Source organism: Colius striatus, chromosome 1, assembly GCF_028858725.1.
Source record: "Colius striatus isolate bColStr4 chromosome 1, bColStr4.1.hap1, whole genome shotgun sequence".
Classification (NCBI taxonomy): domain Eukaryota; kingdom Metazoa; phylum Chordata; class Aves; order Coliiformes; family Coliidae; genus Colius; species Colius striatus.
Genome location: NC_084759.1, coordinates 196585509 through 196608632, shown reverse-complemented (window position 1 = coordinate 196608632; position 23124 = coordinate 196585509). Strand labels below are relative to the sequence as shown.

The window sequence follows — 23124 nt, the reverse complement described above, 5'->3', positions numbered from 1 at the left end:
TATAATACTGATAATGCAACTTATTATAGCTTAATATGGGCCTTTGGCTATGGGGTTGTGATTTAGTCTAAGCTGCATAGATTTGAAGATACTTCTGAAGTGTTGATTAAAGACCAGTTTCTTACAGAGTATTCTCTTGACAAATCCTTGCTGCAAAACATATTTTACTTTCTTACAATAGCATGTGGACTGTGTTATCCTTGATGATGGTGGCTTTCTTTTGATGTCAAATCGGGATGAATACACACAACAGGTATGTATATTTTTAAGGACAGAACATGAAAAGCAATAGAAAGAAGTTTTAAGAGAGAAACAACAGCATTTCATCTTAAATTTAGTTGAAGAATAAAATTTCTGAATCACAACAATTTTACTGTATCAGAAATTCCAGTTATTTTGTTAGTCTTTTTTCACAATCTTATTTATGGTTCAAGATGGTTCACTTCCATCAAGTCATGTTCTTTGTACTCTGTCCTTAGACTGGTAGGCTGCCCTCAGACTTACAATAGTGAGGCATCCACACATCTTTTATATTTCATATTTGTCTTGTTCTTCCCCAAGCACAGTGATCTCATTGATACTGCATTTAACATTTACTATCTAACTGGACTTCTCCAACCAAGCTTTTGGGAGAGAAATAGTCAAAGAAAGAAAGAAATGCATAAGCAGCACAACCAGATGAGTCATGTAGAGGAAAATATAGGGAGAATCAGAACTGTTCACTTTTTAATGAGAAAAATACTTGGAAATAATTCAACTAATCTCTGCATGTTCTCCCTCATCAGATTGGAAGATTCTTTGGTGAAATTGATCCTGGTCTGATGCGAAACCTGATTAACATGTCCCTGTATGCCTTTAACAAGTCATATGACTATCAGTCAGTCTGCGATCCTGAAGAAGAACCAAAGCAAGGAGCTGGGCTTCGTTCTGTTTATGTGGTCAGTAGTCCTGTGTGCAGTGACTGACATTCCTTAAAAGTTTGCAAGTGTTTATACAAATAACGTAATCTCTGTTGTTTTTTTCCCAGCCTACAATAACAGACATTTTGCATCTAGGATGGTGGGCTTCAGCAGCTGCCTGGTAAGTACAAGTGTGTAGAAAATCCCTATGTCCAAACTGGAATTGTTCAGTGGGTTGAAACTGTATTCTTTTTATTGCCTCCATATAACTGCACAGAATCCTTTATTTCTGCAATTTGTTATGGAGAAAATTCTTACTATGTCTCCAGACTCCTTTGAAACACTCATTCTGTCAATGATTGAATTCAAGACTGCTCTGGCCTGGCTTTTGCAATTGTATGTTCTGACTTCAGGAAAGAGACTTGGGACTAATGATCTAAGTTTGATTGACAGGTGTGAAGGAACAGGTTAAATTATTACATCTAGAATTACTGATCACTGGTTCCCTGTTTCAGAGTATTGTCTTTCTTTCTAGGAAGAAGTCTATATCTATCTCTAGCCAGAAAATCTGTATTTACTTTTCAGTTAATCGTTTTACAGAAATACATGAATCAGAATCATGTAATAACTTGGGGTGAAGTGACCTTGAAAAATCATCTAGTCCAACACCCCTTCAGTAAGCAGGGATATCTTCTACTAGATCAGATTGGTCAGAGCCCCATCCAACCTGACCTTGAATGTTTCCAGGGATGGAATATCTACCACCTCTCTAAACAACCTATCCCAGTGTTTTATCATCCTCATTGTGAAACATTTCTTCTTTATATCTACTCTAAATCTGCCCTCTCTTGCTTTTAAACAATTACCCTTGTACTGTCACTATAGACTCTGCTACAAAATCTGTCCCCATCTTTCTTATAAGCCCTCTTTAAGTATTAAAAGGTCATAGTAAGGTCTCCCTGGAGTATTCTCCAGGCTAAACAACCTCAACTGTCTCAGCTTGTCTTAATAGGAGATATGTTCCATGTGGACCTACTCCAACAACTCTATGTCTTTCCTATGCTGAAGACCCTAGAGCTGGACACAGGACTCCAGATGGGGTCTTCTGATTGCAAAGAAGTGCAAAGTCACCTTCTTTGACCTGCTGCCCACGCTGCATGTGATGCAATCCAGGATATGGTTGGTCTTCTTGGCTGCCAGTGCACATTGTTAGCTCATGACCAGCTTTTCATGCAACAGTACTGCCAAGTCCTTCTTTGCAGGGCTGCTCTCAATCCCATCACCCTCCAGACTGTATTGATAATGGGAGTTGTCCTGACACTTGTACAAGACCTTACACTTGGCTTTATTGAACCTCATGATGTTCACATGGACCCACTTCTGGAGCTAGTTCAGGTCTCTCTTCAAGGCATCCCATCCCTCAGGCGTGTCAGTTGCACCGCTCAGCTTGGCATCCAAGCTTACTGAGAGTACACTCATTCCCACTATGTCATTGATGAAGACATTAAACAGTACTGGCCCCAATACAGACCCCTGAGGGACACCACTTGTCACTGATCTAAATCTGGACATTGAGCCATTGACCACTACCTTCTGAATGCAACCATCCAAACAGTTTGTCATCCACCAAACAGTCCACCCATCAAATCCGTACCCCTCCATTTTAGAGAGAAGGAAGTTGTGGAGGACCATGCCATAGACCTTACAGAAGTTCACATAGTCAATATCTGTAGCTTTTTCCTTGTTCACTGATACAGTCACTCCATCATGGAAGACCACTAGTTTGTTCAGGCAGGACTTGCACTTGGTGAAGCAAGCTATGCTAGTGGTCTTGAATCAGTTTCCTATCCTCCATGTGCCTTAGGATAACCTCTAGGAGAGTCTATTCCATGATCTTCTAGGCACAGAGGTGAGGCTGACAGGTTGGTAGTTCCTAGGGTCATCCTTTCTATCCTTTTTAAAAATGGGTGCAATGTTTTGCTTTTTCCAGTCACCAGGGACTTCAGCTGACACCATGACTTTTCAAATGTCATGGAGAGGGGTTTGGCAACTATATCAGCCAATTTCCTCACAATTCTGGAATGCATCCTGTCAAATCTAATAGACTTATGTCTATTCAAGTTTTTCAGGTGGTCACAAATCTGATCTCTTACAGTGGAATGGATTTTGGTCTTCCAGTCTGCATCTTGCAGTCCATCCCCTCAAGAGGTGTGGGAAGTGAAGTTGCCAGTGAACACTGAGGCAAAAAAAAAAAAAAAAAAAAAAAAAGAGTACCTCAGTCTTGTCCTTGTCTGTTTTTACAACTGTTTTTACAAGTTTGCCAGTCTTTCTCATTATGAGGGATATGCATTCTTTGACCTTCCTTTTATGACTGGCATGCCGTAGAATCCCTTCTTTGTATCCATTGCTAATGTTCAGCTCCAACAGTTCTTTGGCCATCCTGACCCCATCCCTACACAACCAGCCAGCACCCCTGCTTCCACTACCTGTGTATTTCCTTTTTACCCTTTAGTTTGACTCGTCTTGACTCACCCGTGTTGATCTCTTGCTTTCCTTTCCTGATTTCTTACACCATGATAGAAACCATCCTTAAAGATTTGCCAGCTCTGTTCTGCTCCCTTGTCCCTCAGGGCAGCTTCCCAGGAGTCCTACTGACTAACTCCTTCAAGAGATGGAAATTTGCTTTTGTAAAATTCAGACTCCTGAGTTTACTCTTGACTTCACCTGTATCCTTCAGGACCATGGACTCCACTAGTGCATGATCATTGAAGCCCAGGCTGCCTGATTAGCTCACTTCCATTGGTGAACAACAAGTCCAGTGTCACACACCCTCTCTCTGCTACTTTTCCATCAGATATTTGGGTGGTTAAAGTCCCTCCGCAGGATGAGAGCCTGTGAGCACAATGCCTCCTGTAGCTGGAGTGAGAAGACTTTGTCAATAAGGCTCCCACAGCATGTCACAAGCAACCCTGACATTGTTCCCTCACCTTTCAAGTATACTTTAAGGCTCTGTCAACAAGCCTCACTAGCTTGCAAGCAAAGATTCTTCTCTATTGTAAATGTAAATTGTAATTGTATTGTAAATGTAAAGAAGTCTTGCATCACACCACAGGATAAACAGTGTGTTATCTGATGGCAGAGTTAAAGGTTTCCATGGTAATTATGAGTTGGTTCTTTGAAATGGCATGTGAAAAGTACTAAACTATTTCAAGGAAGTAAATATAAAGAAAACATTTTGGATAATTCTGTAGACATTGTCCTAGCATTTTCTGTAGCTGAGAGGAAAAGTTGGTGTGTTTGCACTGTGGTAAAGGTTTGGGATTGACCTTGAGAGAGGCAGGATGGCACCAGCAATTAGATTTATTCAGAGTATTGGATACATTTTAAAACTAAAAATCCATTTAGAAGCTCTCTTCTCTTTTTACTTTGGTTTATGCCTTAATAATAATAGTCACAGACATAATTTTACCTATTTTAGAGCTGTATAGGTAGACACTCCTGTCAGCTATGTCCTCAGCACCACATTGGGATAAGTAATTGGAACTGATGTGATACTTTTGCATTGGTGTGAATTGCACCCTGGGAGACTGTTCCTTTCTCTAGTTTCATGATGCTTAGTTTTTTATAATAATTGTCAGCCTGGAATCAATCACTTACTTTATGAAGCTAAGAGTTAAAATATATAGCAGCTGAACAAACATATAGTAATTGTCTCGCTATAGCACTATGAAGATTGTATGTAGGTTTTTATTCTTGGTTACACTTTACCTTTGTTAACAGTAACAGCAAAAATTTCAGTTTTCTTGGGCAACAGCAAACCTCAAAAACTGGAGATGGGCAATAATCCAGAAGAGAAACTTTAGCTCTTTTCAAACACAGAAACGTTAGTTTATCAGTGTTCAAATCGGACTCAGTGATCTGGACTCAATTTAGACCTGAGGTTTATTGTGTGTGATGTTTAACTTGAAAGCACTACATGAAAGTACTTTCCGTGGACATGTTTTTAATGGAATCTAGGTTAGAAGCAGGCAGAGAATGCCGTTAAGCAAGCAGAGTGAAAAAGACTAACCAAAAAATGCATTCACTGAGGCACCTGGCAAAAGCAAATGCAGGAAAATAAAAGAAAGCAGGTTATTAAAGAAAAACGATAGTGTTTCAGGCAACAATGTGGGATAAAGCTGTGAGTGACAATTTTCTATAATTTATACAGGCTACATCAGCCTTTAGTTAACAGAGTTCAAATTGTTTCTCCTTCATGCTCTTTTAACTCAGAAGATTTTACAATTTACCCAGTTCTCTGTAAATTCTGTGGTAAGCTCTTACAAAGGATTACTATTTTCTGTCACCAAATTGCATCACCATTGAATGGCATCAGGTCTCCTCCACGACAGTTGTTACACTGTCCATTTGATGATTCAAGGCACAGAAGTGTGAATGTGAATCCAGAGCTCCTTCAGACAATGTTTCCACTATAAAGGTCACGGGCAGATTCATTTTCCTTACATATGGATCATGCTGCGTAATGAGAAAACAAAAATGTCATGGAGCTGGATAAAGTTATGCAGCCCTTTCTCTGCAGAACAGGCAGTAGAATAGAATGAGATGAGCAGAGATCAGGTCATATTTACGGGTAGAGAGAGGCAAACCTAAAACATGATGACAGATGAATACAACTTAGGAAGGTTTAAGTAAAAGCAGGAAGTCAAGGAATATAACTGTTTCAATTCCTGTTTTGATGGGTTGGTAGAGAAGAGAGCTGTGTATATGGCAAACCAAGTACTTACTTCAAGTAAATAAAATACGAAAAATATGATCATTAGTGAAGAAAAATGATTTGAAATAAATGGAGCTCTTTAAGCCTAAGTGTTTCAGCAGCATCTAGGAGGAAAATACATTCCATACTTCAAGAGCGGGAATAGAGATGGTTTTAAAAGTCATCTGCAACAGAAATTATTTTATAATGTAATACTCCGGCGTTCATCTCCTTCTCAGCAATTTAATGAACCTTATTCAGTGTAAAGTATGTAATTCAGGAGCATTTTCACTGAGTGTGTTCAAAAGGAGTTCTGAGTGGTTTAAGTGCTAGAGGAAGGCCAAAATGCTTTCTCCACCTCCTGCAGAGACATAGGATGGCATGATATCATTCCCATTACGTAAGTTCTGTGCACAAACGATAGCAAATCTTATCATTGCAATAAGAGATTAGTGTGAGAGAAGACCTGGGAGAAAATGTGAAAGAAAAGCAGAGTAAAACTGTAAGGTTTAAAAAACCACAGGTTTAATAACTGGCAAAAGTGTAATAAGCCATGATGATTTTGTTGATAATAGCTCTTAGGTTAGTAGTTTTTAAGCATCCATTACAAAGAGGACAAAGAACCTTTAACAAATATATATTGTCTTTCTGTGTTCAGGTCTATCTTACAGCAGCTGTTTTTGAGCTTGACTTTTCCACGTTTCCTTGAAGCAGGTAAGTCAAGAGAATCTTAGAGAGGCAACTTTGAGTGAAGTAGAAGGTAAGAATCTAGGCTGAGGGCCACATTTGGATCTCCCCATTGCTTTTGTGAGTTAAAATGTCAGTATTTATTTTCCTTTTTTTTTTCTTTCTATCAGCTGATATGGAAGATGATGATTTTGGTGCTGCCCTGCCTAAAACAAGCTGTATCACTGAGCAAACCCAGTATTTCTTTGAAAATGATGATAAATCCTTTAGTGGGATTGTAGACTGTATAAACTGCTCCAGGTAAAATTTCTTGGATAGCAACAATGTTTATTTTAGATATTCATATATTTATATATTTATTTTACAACAGATAACGACACTATTATAAGCACAAAAAAAATATCTGGATTACTTAAAACAAACTTAAATAAGTAATACAGAGAAGTATATATGCAAGAAAATTATAGATTGCATTTAAATTTTTTTAAAGGAATATTAATTGTTATAATCAAAGAATTTTTGTGTTATAGTCTGTATAAGCTCCATGAGAACTGTATTTCCTATCTCTGCTACAATTTTCCTTTTAATTTATTACGTGAACTTAAAAGCATTCTGCAATATGCAGAAGGAGATGATTGTCTTTAATCTGGTTATGTACTGGAATTTTTGATGGTCAACAAGATTATGCAATTTCTCTTCAAATTTACCTTCTAGTCAGTAGTGCTCATGATTTAAGACCTGTGGATCTTATTATGTGAACCATACTGTTTTGTTTGTGATTAAAAGTTTTACTCTTCAGCATCCATGTGCCTGTTCAACATGATGTTTAAAGTTATGTTAAAAAAAAAAAAGGATTCTTTAGAAGCGACAACTCAGAACTAGTTCTGTGTTTCATACAGAAGCCTACTGGGCTGAAAGTTTGCATGCATTAGGAGTTTCTGAAATTAAAATTACAAAATTAAAATTAACACTCAGATTTCAAACTCCTCAAGGGCAATATTTCATGCCAAAAAGAAAGAGAGGTCATTAGAGAACGGTAAATACAGCCAAAACATACAGATATTTTTTTCCTATTTATTTATTTCTATGCTTCTTCCTCCATGTTTTTAGCATATGTTTGTATAGTACCTGATTGTTAAGCTGGTTTGGTTTTGTTTTTGATTTCGTAGGATTTTTTGGTTTGACTTTTAGTTGTGTGTTTTTTTTTTTAATCTGGAGTTTTAAAAGAGTTCTTTATATCAGTTTACTGAAAGACTACAGGAGTTATTATGCTAATATTGCAAAAATAGTTCCACAATGTGGGAATGGGTATGAAAAGTAAATTTTGTAACATTCATTATTTAATGAACATGTATTTTTTACTCTTATTGTATGGAACCAGGGGTACGAATTTATCGTCTCTGAAATTTCAGAAATAATCTGAAATTTTAGTGCTGCACATCCAAGTAATAAAACTCTATTTATATAGTGGTAGCCATCTATATAAAAAAACTTGTTTGTTATTTTATATGTCACAGAATCACAGAATCACATGTCTTTAGAATTTTAAAGCAATTAACCTGTTAGATTATCCTGAATTTACCTCTCTTTGGGAGGCAGAATGTATTTTATTGACTACAAAATATGACGATTTTTATTTCTGCTTTTTTGAAGGTCTGTCTCCCTTCCCAGTACATTTAAATTATACACTAAAATTACCCTTGAAAAATCCAGAAATGTCCTTGCCTTAAGTATCTAAAGCATGAAGTGTAGTATCTGTAGCTTAAAGGTATCATGCAGCCTATTCAATTATCTATAAATTGAAGATTACCTTCCTAACTTCAATACCTTTTATGGAATTATATCTACATAAAAGAAAACAAATACACATTCAATTCATGGCAAACATACCCTAGACCCCTTTCTCAGCCTTCTTACAGACAGGTTTATGTGTTGGGTTTTTGTTTGTTTAATTGGTTTTGTGGTTGGGAGTTTTCTTAGTGTTCTTAGGGGAAGAATTGATGCTGAACTGATCTTATTTTTCAGTACAGCTACTGTTCTAGCAGCACAGAGCTAGCTATTAACTCAATTAAAGTCATATTGTGTTCTTTTCCATTTTTCCCACACATAAGTCTAGTTGAAAGGGGGAGCCATGGAAATGTCGAAAAGATTACAAAATCTGTTACAAGTGTTTCTTGCTGTTTGTTAACGGAAAAGATAAACCTTAGCAGGGAGACTGAATCTGTGAAGTTGGATTACTTTTATTCCAATACTGTATGTCCTCCTCCAACATGTATTTCCTTGCTTCATTTAAACATAGGTTCTTTTTGGCTTTTTTTTTTTCAGACTTTATCATGCAGAGAAGATTTCAAACACCAATCTAGTATTCATTATTAGTGACAGCCAACTGCTGTGCCGCTCCTGTGACCCCAAGCCACTGATGCAAGCAGAGAAGCCGGGTATCCTTTAAAATCATGTTATGTGGTAGTGTGGATGGATTTTTGGCTATAATATCCCAGAATAGATTTTGAAAAAAAATAATGTCCTGTTTATGTGCATATTAGTAGCGTATTGCCATTGGAGTACTTGAAGCAGCAGATATTTGATGATATCACAAATCATCTGAGGCAGCAGTTGCTGAGGCAGAGAGCAAAGATGTTATTTGTGAGGGAATAAACAGAAATGGGCTCACAGGAACTTAATAAAGTTTCCAAAAGGCAGATGCAAAGTCTTGGATCCAGGACAGAACAATGTCATGCAGCTGGACAGCCTGGGAACGGGGAGTAACTAGAAACAGCTTTGTAGAAAAGGTCTTGAGGATCATGATGGGCAAGAAGTTGAACACAGGTTGGCACTGGGGCTTGTGCTAAAGAGAGACGGTCACATCTTGGGCCAGTCAGCAGAAGTATAGTCAGTAGGCTGGGAGAATTTAACCATTGCATCTCTCCAGCACTGATGAGACCACATCTGGAGTGCTGTGAACAGTTGAGGCTGTCCAGTACCACACTAACATACCAGAGGAAGTAAAGTGAAGGGTCAACAAGGTGGTTTACATCTGGAGCACAGGACTGGGAAAGGGAGCCTGGGAGTCCTAGATTTGTTCAGCTTTTATAGAAGATAAGGGTATATCTGTCTAGAGAAATAACAAAAAAGGGCTACACTAAGATAAGAGTGGTCATGAAAAGTTAGGATGCTATACTGATGCCTGCAACATTGAGGTGACATGACGGAGGCACTTCAGTGTCTGTTCAGTGCCAATGAGATATACTTCCTTTTTGTGGAAACTGATTTAATCATCAAATGCTAAAGTTTATCCAGCTGCTAACACAGAATTGTTTCAGAGCTGACTGGAGATGTAGGAGACATACATGCTAAGCATTAAAATTAAAAGCATGTGGCAGGTTGTTCTAATTTAAGACCACCTTAATGCCAATCTCTATGCCTTTGGCCTGTTCAATCTAGTAGATACCTTTAGGTGACAGTGATGGCAATACATATACTCAGCACACACATATGCTAGGCTGGGAGAAATTCACCACTTTTTTCTCTGAGGATAGCATGCCAGAGATGGGAAGTCAAATCGTAATTTGGATTATTATGACAGAATATGGAAAACAATTGGTAATACTTTTGTCTATGTCAGGAAGTTAGTTGAGACAGCCCCTCCCATTCCTGAAAGAAAAGCAGATGACATTAGAGATGACTGTGTTTCTTTGTCTCAAGCAACGTGTTCATTGCCACATTAATAAAACTTGAATTTTGTCTATGCTTGGGCTGAAAAGGAAGTTACATTGGAATGCAAGCAAAATCTATGTCATCACAGAACTATGTAAACAGAGGCTAATATTCTAATTGACTCCAGTCCATGACAGTTTGATTAACTGTTGGCACTGTCTGAATTTATAGACAGTATACACTATAGAAATTTAAGCATATTAGATGAGAAATGGACACATGACTTGCATTTCCCTGTAGGCCCAAAGCTTCTAGAAAGCAATAAATGACTTCAAATAGCAGCCAGAGCAGCTCAATGGGCTTATATTGACTAAATGAACTATTTTATTTTTGTTCCAGCTATGCAGTACTAAGCTATTCTCTCTTTTCTATACCAAGGTACATTGTGAAATGCAGATGTAGCATAACATCACAATAATCAGACAGAGTGACCTTTGGGGGCTGTTCAGATGGTTATTATTAGACTTAGCTTCCTTCTGGCTGGCACAGCTTTATGTGTGAACATCATCTTTTAGAATATTTGTACATTTTGATTTCCCTTTCAACTGGGCCTCGTCACAGGAAAGGGGAGGTGAATCTGATAACATCTGAATGAAGAGAGATGTATATCTGTCTACATTTAAATTCCCTGTTCACTTGTCTTCTGTTCCATTGAACATCATTACTCATTTACAGTGGAGCTGCTATAGTATTCCACAGTGCTGCATACTGAATAAGATTGCTTCAAGTCTAAGTTAGCCCTATTAATGTAAGTAAAGTTTTGATGCTCAATTTTTTTTTAAAGCTCTCTAGGGTAGCTTTAATGTGTGTACTGGCAACAGTGGAATAAAAAGAGCTTAACATATTGTGTAGTAATATAAGTAGGTTTCAACAGAAAATGGTTTTGCAGTTTACCATATCCTTTCAAGTATGCTGCAATGACTTGTGTCCCTTGTTAGCCTGTGGCAAATCTGAATTATAAATTTTATACTTAAATATCAGCAATTACAGATTTCAGAGGTGTAAGCTAAAGCAGTTATAGTTACCTAACTAATATGAAATCACTGCTCCCATTCCTATCCTGCTGTTAGTTTGGACAGCATTTTATGTCTCCCTTCATCACCGAAATGCTAATGAGATCTGATTAGGTTTTTTGTCATTTATTATCAAAGCCTAGAATGGGATGATCTTCTCTATGATATTTGAGGCAATATGGGTGTATATATAATAAAAACAGTAGTTCTTATAAGCCTTCACTGAAATTTTCAGCCTGTCTGGCATTACTTTTCCAAATGACTTTCCTTGCTTTTATTACGTATCTTCATTTTAGCAGAATAACTCAGTGGCAACATATACTATAGCCAATCAGAACCATTGGAAGTTTACTATTTTATCTTGTGGTAAAACATAGAAGGTTTTTTAAAAAACCTCAGCATTTGCTTTTATTTATACTTTATATATGGTTCTGGAAGTACTGGTTCCAAAAAGTCATACAAGATGTTTTTTTTCTGGATTAAAATAGTGTGAAAAAGCAAAAGAAGTATTTGATTTCTGTTTTTATGGAGGGTTGGGTTGGATTGGTTTTCTTTAATTTAAACAAGGAACCGTGACTATTGATGTTTATTTCAGTACTATCTGAATTAGCATAAAACTTCTCCCACAAAAATAAAAACAGAATGTCAGTTCTACTAATGTACAGTGCACAGAAAGCAGTCATGCTCCTTAACCAGCAAAACAGATGAAGGGCCAAATCCTTGCGAAATGGTCAAACAACCCAGATACAGAAAGGGTCCTGATGTCTGTTTTGATGAAGCCAAACAGGTAAAATTGAGCTTGTAAGACTTTAAGACTATTGTTGAAAACAAATGTAGAGCTGTTTTAGAAGAGCAGTGAAAACTACATTTAAACGTACCTTGGTGCCTGGTAACCTCTCACTAAACATACCATTCACTCTAGACCATAGTCACTCTATTTCAAGTATCCCATGATTAACATAAAATTAACAGCTGCTTTCTTATCTGCCTTTCCTGTAACCATTGCACTTTCACACATGATTCACAGTAAAACTGCATAAAACCGATGACCTCTGTGTGATGCTGTGAAATTCAGTTCTCCTCTGCCTAGGAGATACTCCTAGCTTAGTAGCAATATTTTTATATTGGTATTTCCAAATATTATTTAAGATGTTGTTAAATGATTAAAAACATTATGGCTGGTTTCTAATGTTGTTGATCTTCATTCTCCAAATGTGTATTGACCTTAGATCATATTCTTAACAAATATTCAAGCACTTAGTTTTACTGAAATCAGCAAAATTGTGCTGTTTAATGCTCCCTGCGTTGTGTACATTAGAGTTTTGAAGGAGAAAAATTGTAACTGTGCCACATATACAAATTATTTTTAATATGCTGTCTTACCATTCAACATACTGTATGAAAGAAAATATATTCTAATATATTATGATTGTTCAGAATAAATTTCAAGGCAAAAAGTACTGAATGGGAAAGAACCTGCCATCATATAAAATAAATACTTTTTAAATGCATTTATGATGCCTCATTCCATTTCTGCGAAGGAAAGTTTGACCAAAACTAGTACAGTTATTTGGCTATAACTACTATATACCAATTTTTGCTCCAATATGCTCTCTGCTTGTCTTCAATGAGGCTCAGTTACTGAAATGTCAGTAGTGTTAGAAAAGTCCAGACAGTTGGTATTTAATGCATTTTTCTAGTAACCAAATTTTATTTTAAAAAGGAAGTCTTCTTACTGGCTAATAAAGTTAAACAAAGATTAAAAACCATCCAAAAGCTATTTTGGCATTGTAAATATTCCAGATCCTCCTGATACTATTGTGTGTGAAAGTACAACTCTTGCTCACTAGCTTGATGTGCCAGTCACTGTGTAAATCGTGTGTTTTGTAACAGTGGAATGTTTTGGTTAAGTTTATTTGCAAAATTTGCTGTGAATCTCTTGCTATTGGGTGGATGCTTTCACATTAACTCTGCTAACTGCCAGCAATCTGCATGATATCTCATCTTGTATGTCTTTTTTTCTGTGTTTTCTTTCCTTTCCTCTACTTGCTACTTTGCCCGTTATTAATAGGATCAGCCTATATGCACAACGAGTCGTGCCTCTGCCATGATGTCCGCTCCTATCTTCATTTTTCTGCAAGTTTTCATGTGGTGTGGATGGTCAGTTACTTTCTCTCATTTTTTGTTTGGTTCTTGGCTTAAAAAATTAGCAGACTTTTCTACTTTAGTAAGCATACAAAAGAAACCAGAATGAAGCGAGTCTCAAAAGCAACAATCTGGAGCAAATTACTATTGCAATATTAGGGGAAATTAAATATGAAAAAAGCCTGTCTGGAGCCTTATAAATCATAATTACAGAACACAAGAGCCTCTCCCATAGCAAATACAAAGACACGGGAACCTGTTTGGTTTATATGGTCGGCTCTTTGAGATTGCACATGTACCAACTGAGTCAGTGTTTTTCCCTTCCAAACATTTTTCCCTTGCCCCTGTTAAAATGAAACATAAGAGCAAAGTTTTCTGCACAGACGCAAACAAAGGTTCAAAGTAATTAGAAGAGACTGTAATACCTATGAAAATAAAGCTGTACTTAGGAGTAGTGAGGATGAGTGCTTTGCATATTCCTATTGAGAACAGGAAGGAGTTTTCACTGCATTGAAATAAACACAAATATTAATGATGGAAGGTAATAGTATGCAATTCAGTAAAATTATATTTTTCCTTTTTTTTTTCCCTAACCTTAACATATTCATTGCTAAATTACAGCAGAGGGTGGGTTTTTTCTTCTAACAAAATACATGGATATATTAAGTCCTGCATGTTGACCTAGTGCAAACTCCGGAGTTCATAACAAAAGACTTGACATTTTAGACTGTGTTGCATTTAATGGTGTGAGAGTGGGCACCACTGTGCTGGTGACACATGATCAAGAGTACTGCTGATATAAAGAGAAGAAAAAACGTGCCCACTGGAGGAGTTTCTGATCAATATTATTACCCAGAAAACCACTAGAGGGAGATACTAACATAGTTATCAAAGTAAAGCCAACTGAGGCAGAATTGGAAAGTTAAGAGGTAATTTTTCAGAGTTAGTGCAGTAAAATATTGAAAATTGTAACAATTAAGAACACTAATTTTCTTAAGAATTAGTATTTATATTTGGGGGAAGGTTCAATCAATATCACTTGAACATCAAGGAAAAAAAGCTTAAATTTCTGTTTAACAGCTGTATTTGTGTAGTTTTGAGGTCTCTTATTCTGTATTTAAATGATCTAACTTCTAGCAAACCTAGGAACTTACACAGCCATGGCTGAGTATTGTAAGGAAGGGTGAAAGTAGCTTCCTCCAAGCCAGTGGTATTTTCACCAGTTTGCCATCCCTGATAATAAAAAGAACTCCCCAGATTTTTAGCCTCTTCTGGGAATACCTAATTTCTATCAGCTCCCAAGGGTTCCTAAGTGGGATCTTTGAGGGTGAATAGCAGCTCAGACAACAGTGTACATTTTGGTGGGATTGGCTGGATCTGTGATCTGTGTGTGGGTAGCTATACAGCTTTGGTATACCCATTTGTCTGTGGTAGTCCAGACAAAATTTATGAAAGCTTGTGCATTGGAACTTGAAATGACTTGAGTAAAAGCAAAGGTGTACTCCATGCAATATGAAGTATTAAAATAAATGCTTATAAAAATACAGCTTTGAGGTAACCAGTTGATATCAAAGGCCGGATAAAGGGCTAATTGGCAGATATGGTTGGTTTATCCTTTATGATGTCAGTGTAGCACAATGAGTTCTGGTAAATGATTAAGGTTTCAAGGCATAATTTTAGTATATTAAATAGTTATAGTGTACTTCTAAAGGAGTAACAAATATACACTTAGACATATATATATGTATTTTTATTTACATGTGTGTCTAAAAATCTGGAATGGCACTGCCTTCAAGGAAATGTTGATACGTAGCAATGAATACGTGGGTTTGATACTTATCTATGAATAGATGCATCTATAAAAAGATGCATTTCCATTCTGCAAATGACAAATAATTTTCACAGTATATAAAATAATTCTCTCTAGAGTTAGCGTAGTAAGGCATGACATGAAGGAGATGACATTTGGATTTGATGCTTCTCTACCTCAAGCATGCAAGTAAATTTGACGTGACTTATTAATGCAAGAAATTTCTGATACACTTCTGATTAAATGAAACCATCTGAAGAGGTTTCTTTCCAATTCCTTTTGCAATTCTTTCTGTCTTCAAGGAGAAATAATGCACAGAATATTATTTTGAAGACAATAAAAAGAGAACATTCCCAAATGATATGTTGGTTATTTGGGCTTTCTTTGATGTAGTAGTGACTAACGTAATGGTCTGGGAAACTGAAGTGAAACTGCTTAAAAATAGCCCAGTGTTTACTTGCACCAGCAGAAGTAAAGATAAGGTAAGGTAAAAATAAGATAAAATGGTGCTATGTAATTTGAAATCTCAAAAAGCAGTTGAGAAGTTTTCTTGAAGCTTAGGGAGAGGGAAGGAGTTTTCAAAAAAGACATTTTGAAGACGATTCAAAACTAATGTTTTGCTCAATCTGTTTCCAAATTGAGGATGGGATCTCACTTATCTCCATAAAATTGTGGATTTTTTGAATTTATGTAAATCAGCATGTAATCAGACTTTCTCTTTTTTCTTTTACATTTTTTGTAATTTTCACAACAGCTAAATCACACAAGAAAATGTCAATGTGTGGTGCTGAGGAGGAGAAGTAATTTAAACAGGATTTACTGTACCTTCTTTGTGAATCCTATTTTTATCTTGGCTTAGGACACAAAAGAATAACTTATTCCAGAGAGAATATTTAGAAATTGTTCTTGGCAGAGTAGCTAGTTTACCACTGTAAATTGGTCTACAAACCTCAGAAATTCAATATGACTTTGATCAATATGAGGTTGAAATCTCACCAACTTTGTTTAAACCTTGTGTACTTTTGTCTAGTACGGTTTAATTCTGTCATTCATACTAAGAAGATGCCTCTCCTACCTGAGACTTGTAGGACATACTCCACTGTTTTGAAGTTAAGAATCCTTTAAAAACTATTCTGTCTAGTCTTAGGGAGAGAACAAAATAGAATAAAATATCTCTTTTCAATCCAACAGAAACATTACAAACTATAACTGTTGAATGTAAAAGCATGGCCTGTAAATTGTGATGTAGTGTAAAAAAAAAAAAAAAATCTCAAAAAACAAGTAGAAATGGGCAACAGAATGAAGGATTTTTAATATTTTTTCAAGTTCAAGTAGTGATAGGATTAATTCATCAATATAGTTTACCCGGTATTTGGTCTAACACAGAGGTGATGTGAAGGCTGAGTAGTGTCTGATTCTACATGTGGAAGTCCATCTGCTCTGTATCCATAGGCCATTTTCACTACAATAGTATTTTTCCTTTCCTCTTATGCATGTTATTGTTTAAGACCTTCAGTCACATGCTTGACTATATTTCTTCAAAGTTGGCTCTTCTAGGTAACTTCAGTGATAAAAATCTTAAAGACCAAGAGGAAACACTGAGTACTGCTCATTGCATTCACATGAGAAGAAATCTTCACTGATAATTCTGTTTCTGATGGTACTCACTACAAGGAGGAAGCAACAGGGTTATTTTTAGGTGTTTTGAACATAAATAAAGCTACATGACAAGACACAATGCAGATGCAAAAAGTGACAGAGCCAAACTAAATAAACCAGAAAGTTCAGTGTGTCTTCAAATCTTAGCATCCTATTGCAAATCTGGTGCAGCAGAGTTCACTTATGACTTACTTGTTGACCAGAAACCTTAAGAATTTTGAACTTGTAGAGTGCAATCAACTGGAGGGGGGAGGTGGGGGGAGGGAAGCCTAAAACAAAATGATGGAACTAAATTATAAAATAACAGATGACAGAGACGTCTGGAAATGGCTACTGTTGACAAAGAATGTCAGTTAATGTGAGCTATATGCTTTAGGAAGAATGTAATCTTTTTGGTCTTAATTTTGTTCTGAAGAACTTGAACAATGAAGTTTGGTTGATGGTGGTTTTTTTTTTTTTTTTTACATCCAAGTTTGTAAAGGAGGCTGTTGGTGAGTGCTATAGTTCCTGGTGATATACTGAGTCTAATTTGACTACTTTATCTGATTCTCTGTATATTTATACCAAACTCATTCTGATTCCTCTGACTTCTCTACATCACAGAATGTATTGTGTATGGTGAGGATCTCATTAAAGTCTTCACCCCTTGACTGACAAAAATTATTCAAAGTACTTTGTTATGCCTTGTACATCTCTGTTGTGAAGCAGTTGCCCTAACTCTGTATTTGACTTCATTCCTTTGATTTGATTAAAATTTTCTGTTATTTTTTTCAGCATATTTTGCCTATCAGGTCTTCTAATTTCCAATTTTATCTAATCTGCCAGTATTATGTGCTTCCCTGTTCTTGCCACTTTGAGTAAACTTGATTTCTTAATTACTGACTTTTTACCTAAGACAGTGTAGTTAATTTCTCTACTGATACATACAGGGGTGTTTCCTTAGAGTACTGGGTGGCATTTTTTTTGAGTTGGTGTTTTTTCATTTGTTTTGGGGTTGGGTATTGGGGGGAAGAGATGTGGAGGTGGGTAGTTGTTCTAAAATGGTGTGGCTTTCATTTTACGTGAATATCTAATGGAATATTTCTATTCTTCTGGATCCTCGTGAGAGACTTGCTTTTTGAGATGATGCTTCTAGGTTTTTTTCCTGCTCTCCGTTTCTTTGTTTATTAAGGTTTTGATTTTCTATTTTCTTGGGTTTGGGTTTGTTTTTGTTTTGTTTTTTTTTTTTTAAACTGCTTTTGGTAATCGTCACATATTTACTGCTCTTGACATTAGTACCGTTTGGTTTGGATTTGTTTGGTCTGATGTCTCACACAACAATGCTAAATCCTATTGCATTGTGGTCTGTAGAGCCGCTAGAGCTATACTAGAGATATATCAAACAGCTCTCTACTAATAATTTTGAAGAGTCCCATGCACTACTATAGATTCAACGACTGTACCCAAAGATGTGATGTCTACATCCCTTTTTTCATAAAACATTGATCCAGTCTGTATTTGACCTCTCTAACCTCACATAACATTTCATGATTGATATTGTCACTTTCAAGTGGTCAGCACTTCAAGCCTAATATTACATTTTTATTTGAAATTTCTTATCCATGAAGATTCCATCACATATTCCTTTTCCTGTAATACTACTATGCTTTGTATTTTTGTATTGCACTTTATCCTCTACATACTACCTCTCTGCTATATGTCCTGCATTGCCATTCCTACAAAGTTAGTAGCCTGCCAATACTCTTTCCTAGTGATTATTCTCCTTCCACCAGGTTCCTGATATGTATATTACTTTTGAATGGTTCAGTGATGACTTATCTTCATTAATTTTCTGTTTCTAGCATTGGTTTAGAAACACTTTAAAGTTTTGCTCGAGGTATTTTAAACATGGTTCCTTGCTTATCCTGGTTTTACTTTTTATCCCCTCCCCACCCTCCACTTCTCCTTCAAGCTTTTTCTGAGGTACATTTGCCTCAGACACATGTCAGTATGAAACAGGATCTGTTCCATGCTCATTGGCTTTCCTCTGCTTTCTGTTTTAAAAGCTTTTTAATGCCTTTGCCAACAGCCAGCATCTGTTACTGTTAAGGTGTAGTCTGTCCTTTACTGTGCATGTTCCTCATACCTAAGTCTTTTCTCACCTACACTGTTGTCCTTTGGAAGCTTGGTATCTCCTGGAAAAAGGGAAAGTGGCATTTTATACTCTAGATGCAGAATACAGTGAAAACAAGAGGAAGACGAAATATTTTGACCCTTCAAAGCTACCCATGAATCTCACATTTGGTGGCCAGAGGAGCGCGGGGGATGACTGGAACATTGGCTGTTTTAGGCAGCTAAACATAGATTGTATCAGTTCTAAGAAACAAGACGTAAAGGTGTTACAGACTCCAGAACAGACATCAAGTGTTTTTTGTCCAGAATAAGGAATAAATCCATAACATGAAAGAAATTGTGCGTTATAGACAAAGTGAGGCTAAATAACAGGAATTAATGGGAAAGAGGAATGTGAAAAAGAGGTGTGATTGCTGTGTGACGTAATGAGTAATTAGATTCCCTGATATGTGACAGAGCGGTGCAACTCAGAGCAAGCCCTCAAACAGGAAGGTGTCTTCTCTATAAACTGCATCAAATGTGTGCAAAAAAACAGTAGGAAATTTGATTCTTATACTTGAATACAGCATCAGAGACAGAGATAAGATTTTCATTCCCTTTGATCATATATCTTCATGTGCAGAACATACTTGTTTTAAGATGCGATCATGTTGATAAAATGGACATGAACATATCCTGGTATTTGTTTTCCAGTCTTGGAAAGTTACTTTTCTTCCATCTTTCCTCACAATAAAGTGATTACTCAATTGATGTAATTTTAAGGAATACAACAGTAGTTTGCTGAGGCTCCCAGGTATATCCCATAGCCTTTCTCGTTTGATTGTATCAGTATCTCATCTAGTTCGTAAGTTACCACCGTAAACTGTGTAAGTATCTGATCCTCCCATGCTTGCAGTTAATGTAGTAATGCCACTTTTTCTATCAAAAATCAGAGAAAATTCCAGGAATTGTTTTGCCATTATTGTAGGTAAAATAATGTATATATGACCAAAAAGGATGCCTCAAGAATAGCTCATAATGTTGAAGGCTAAAATGTAGATTATTTCTCAGGAAATTTAATTGTAATTCATGTTAAATAATTTCTTCTTTTCTTGTCAACAGGAGGATTCAGCCGACTGCGGTGGTGTCTCTGGTCTGAGTCCATCACTGTGGTCTATGGTAGGAATTCAATTGGTCCTGCTTTGGCTGTTATCTGGCAGCAGACACTGCCAGTTATGACCTTGCTAAACCAAAACCTGCATAACTTATTCAAGACCCGGCCAAAACGATAGCCTCAGTTTCATTTTAAAAAGGGTCAACTATTCAGAAAGCAGCAGAACAGCAGTGCTCATGTCTGGTTGTCACTCCTAGTGAGACTCATAAAGGCATCCACGGTGGCTGCATGTTGGAGTGTCGGATCCTTAAACGTGTGTGAATGCTGCATCATCTATGCCATCCAAACAGAATTCTGTACATTCTCCATCGGGGAATCTAAGATTATTATTTTTGTTTGTTTGTTCGCAGTTGTAATCTTGACTTCATGTAAAAGGGCTCCCCTGACAATAGCTTATGTATATGATTTTCCTTTCTTTTAAGCTTTGGATATCTTGAAGATTTCTATTCTTTTACATGAACAGTTATTAAAAAAAAAAAAGAAGAAAAGAAAAAGAAAAGAGAAAACATCCTCCCCAGTAGCACCATGATAGGTACTTTGAATATGAGTTTTGTCCAAACTATTTAAGTAAGATGAAAGTATTGGCTAACCTTCATCAGAAGTTCAGCATGCTTGAAAGGCTTTGTAATGAGTGGTTTAATCTTCCAAAATGAATCACATAGCCAGATAAGTTTTGGTAGGTAAATTGTTAAGGGAAGGAATCAAGTAGGGAAAGAAGGAAGCAAGAAAGAAAGGAAGGAAGCTTCTGATTTTAAAAATATAAAGGTGCTTGAGAGTTTAACTAAAAAGGGATTCTCATATTAAACTTTATGTCATCTTCTGTCAGAAAACAAAAGTTAACTTCAGTGTAATATTCACCTCCTTTTCACAATGCAGTTATATATAAAGCTAATAGAATCCTTCAAAGGCTCAAACAAAAATGCTTGTGAATAAAAAACGTCTTTGTGATATTTGAGCGTTGGTTTCCAAGGGTATTTTGCATGACGATGATGCTATGTTACTGTTTTTTGGTTTGTTTTCTTTGATGGTAGAGTATAGTCCACTGAAAAGGTAACTGAGTGATTCTTTTATTGTGTGAGAAACTGAACATTGCAATGTGTTACAATCAAATCATATTAAATAATATTATGAAACAGAGCTCTGAATATACTGTGCAATGAAAAAGCTGAGAAAATAGGGTAAATTTAGCTATCGTAACAAAAGGGTTGAGTTGGATTTTTTACAGAATAGTGATCTCATATGAAAACCTGTGTACAGATATTTAAAGTATATAAAAATCAGATTGATCACATTTATTTTTGGAAGTATATGTTCTCTAAGGTTCATATCAGGTTCCTCCTTTGTTTCCTTCATATAAACCCACCCATGTGATACTAAAAATTCTGCTGTTGCTATTTGTTATTGAAAATAGCATATTTAACAGCAAAGTGTTCTGGTTGCTGAGATTTAAAAAAACCCAGTCTAAACAAATGGGGAGCCTTGAATCTATATGTATGCACATTGATACTTGATTGTGAATAATAATTTTAGAAGTTGTTTTTCTACAACCTCATTGGTGATACAGATTGGTGCAGTAAATTACAATATTACAGTGTAGCATAGTGTTGATACAAAATATGATTTGCGCTTTTTTCCTAGTTCTCATGACTAAAGAGTATTGCAAGACAGCTAAACCAATGAATGTGCAACTCTGCTGGTATTGTACAATTCTGCTAACGACTGCAGTACGCAGATATTAACATGGCACAATACACTAGCTCTATACAAAAAATAGGAACATCCAAAGCATTGGTATATTGGTATGTATATGCTGGCAATCGTCTGATATAATTTTGATCATGCCAAAAGCTTAAAGAACTAATTGGGCATGCATTCATATCCTGTGAAAACTGAAGAAGCAACTCGAAGCCATGGCATGATTTAAAAGGTCAGACGTCTACTGTAGCTGTACCCATGCCTGGTTTGATGTTTTTTCTCATGTACCTTGGCTCCAGCTATGTATTTTCTCATGTTTGGAAATACAGTGAGTACAAAAAATAAAACCTGATCTTTCATTCAATGATCAGATTTAGCTTTAAAAAAAATATATCTAGTAAAGTCATAGGGTTAAAAGTATAATTCATTGTGTTGGATGACTACAGGTCTTCTTCAGGGAAGGTGAGCTAATTTTGGTAATATGGGTGAAGATAATCTTGGCGCTCTTTCTTCCAGTCGTATTACTGCACTTTTCTTCACTCTGTCACCAGTTATCACCTCACAAAAAATTGGTTTGAGACTTTCTAATGCTGAGATTGCATCCTGTATTTTCTCTTAACATGGTCAATTTAAATTTCATGGGAGGAATAAGGTTTGTAGGATCAGGCCAATACTTACTTCACGTTAACTTTTACTTCACTTTAACTTTTACTTCATTTTAATTTTTACTCACTTTATAGCTTTTACTCTTATTTAAAATGCAAACTGGTTTGTTTTTGTGTTTTGCTCTTTTAATTTCTTGAAAGATTATCAGTATTTTAAGTTCCCTGTAGCTTTCACTTATCTTCCCAAATAAACCCTTCATGGCAAAGTTACATTATTTAACATTTTGGAACAATTTCCTTATGCTGGTAGGCCATATTTTGAGTTACTTAATAAATATTTTATTAAAATCTGTAGGCAGAAAGAAAGATGGCACAAAGCCATGCTGCCACAGTGAACAACTGTGGCTTTTGCTGTCATCCCACTTCCCTTAGAGTGCTCAAATATAAAAGGAGGGAGAAGCCCATGCCATGCAGACACCTTAGCCTTCTTGGGTTATCCAAAGAAGGAAATGTTGCCCCCCTATATGATGTGAAGAAATATGTTGGTGCATAAACACTTAGCCTTCCAGCCATTGTACCCATCTGATAGAAAACTCAGGATCTGACCCTCCCAGAAGGGCTTAGTACTGCTCCCATAGAACTCAATAGTTTAAAAACAAAGAAAATTTAATTTAGGGTGGTTTTTTTTTTTTTTTCAGAAAGCAATATTTATTTTGACTACATCCAAATGATGGTCAAGGTATTTTGAAGTGCACTATCTAGATATCTGCAAACTTCAAAACACAGATAGAAAATGCAATCTGAACTTTAACTCTCTCAAAATGCAAATACCAGTCTGTTAGAAATAACTTGCATGAATATATACATATTGTCATGCAC

The 23124-nt window shown here is 36.3% G+C and overlaps 1 protein-coding gene across 2 annotated transcripts in view; it reads left to right on the top strand.

Annotated features, from left to right (window-relative positions):
* Positions 1-22336, top strand: part of CACNA2D1 (calcium voltage-gated channel auxiliary subunit alpha2delta 1) — a 393756-nt gene extending 371420 nt beyond the window's left edge. For both annotated transcript variants that reach the window (XM_061989208.1, XM_061989201.1), the window contains 8 exons: positions 182-253; positions 786-938; positions 1028-1080; positions 6311-6366; positions 6510-6639; positions 8665-8777; positions 11771-11853; positions 19894-22336. In XM_061989208.1, coding sequence (XP_061845192.1) covers positions 182-253; positions 786-938; positions 1028-1080; positions 6311-6366; positions 6510-6639; positions 8665-8777; positions 11771-11853; positions 19894-20010 — 777 coding nt within the window. In that variant the 3' untranslated portion in view covers positions 20011-22336. The remainder of the gene's footprint in view (positions 1-181; positions 254-785; positions 939-1027; positions 1081-6310; positions 6367-6509; positions 6640-8664; positions 8778-11770; positions 11854-19893) is intronic.
* Positions 22337-23124: the final 788 nt, after the last annotated feature.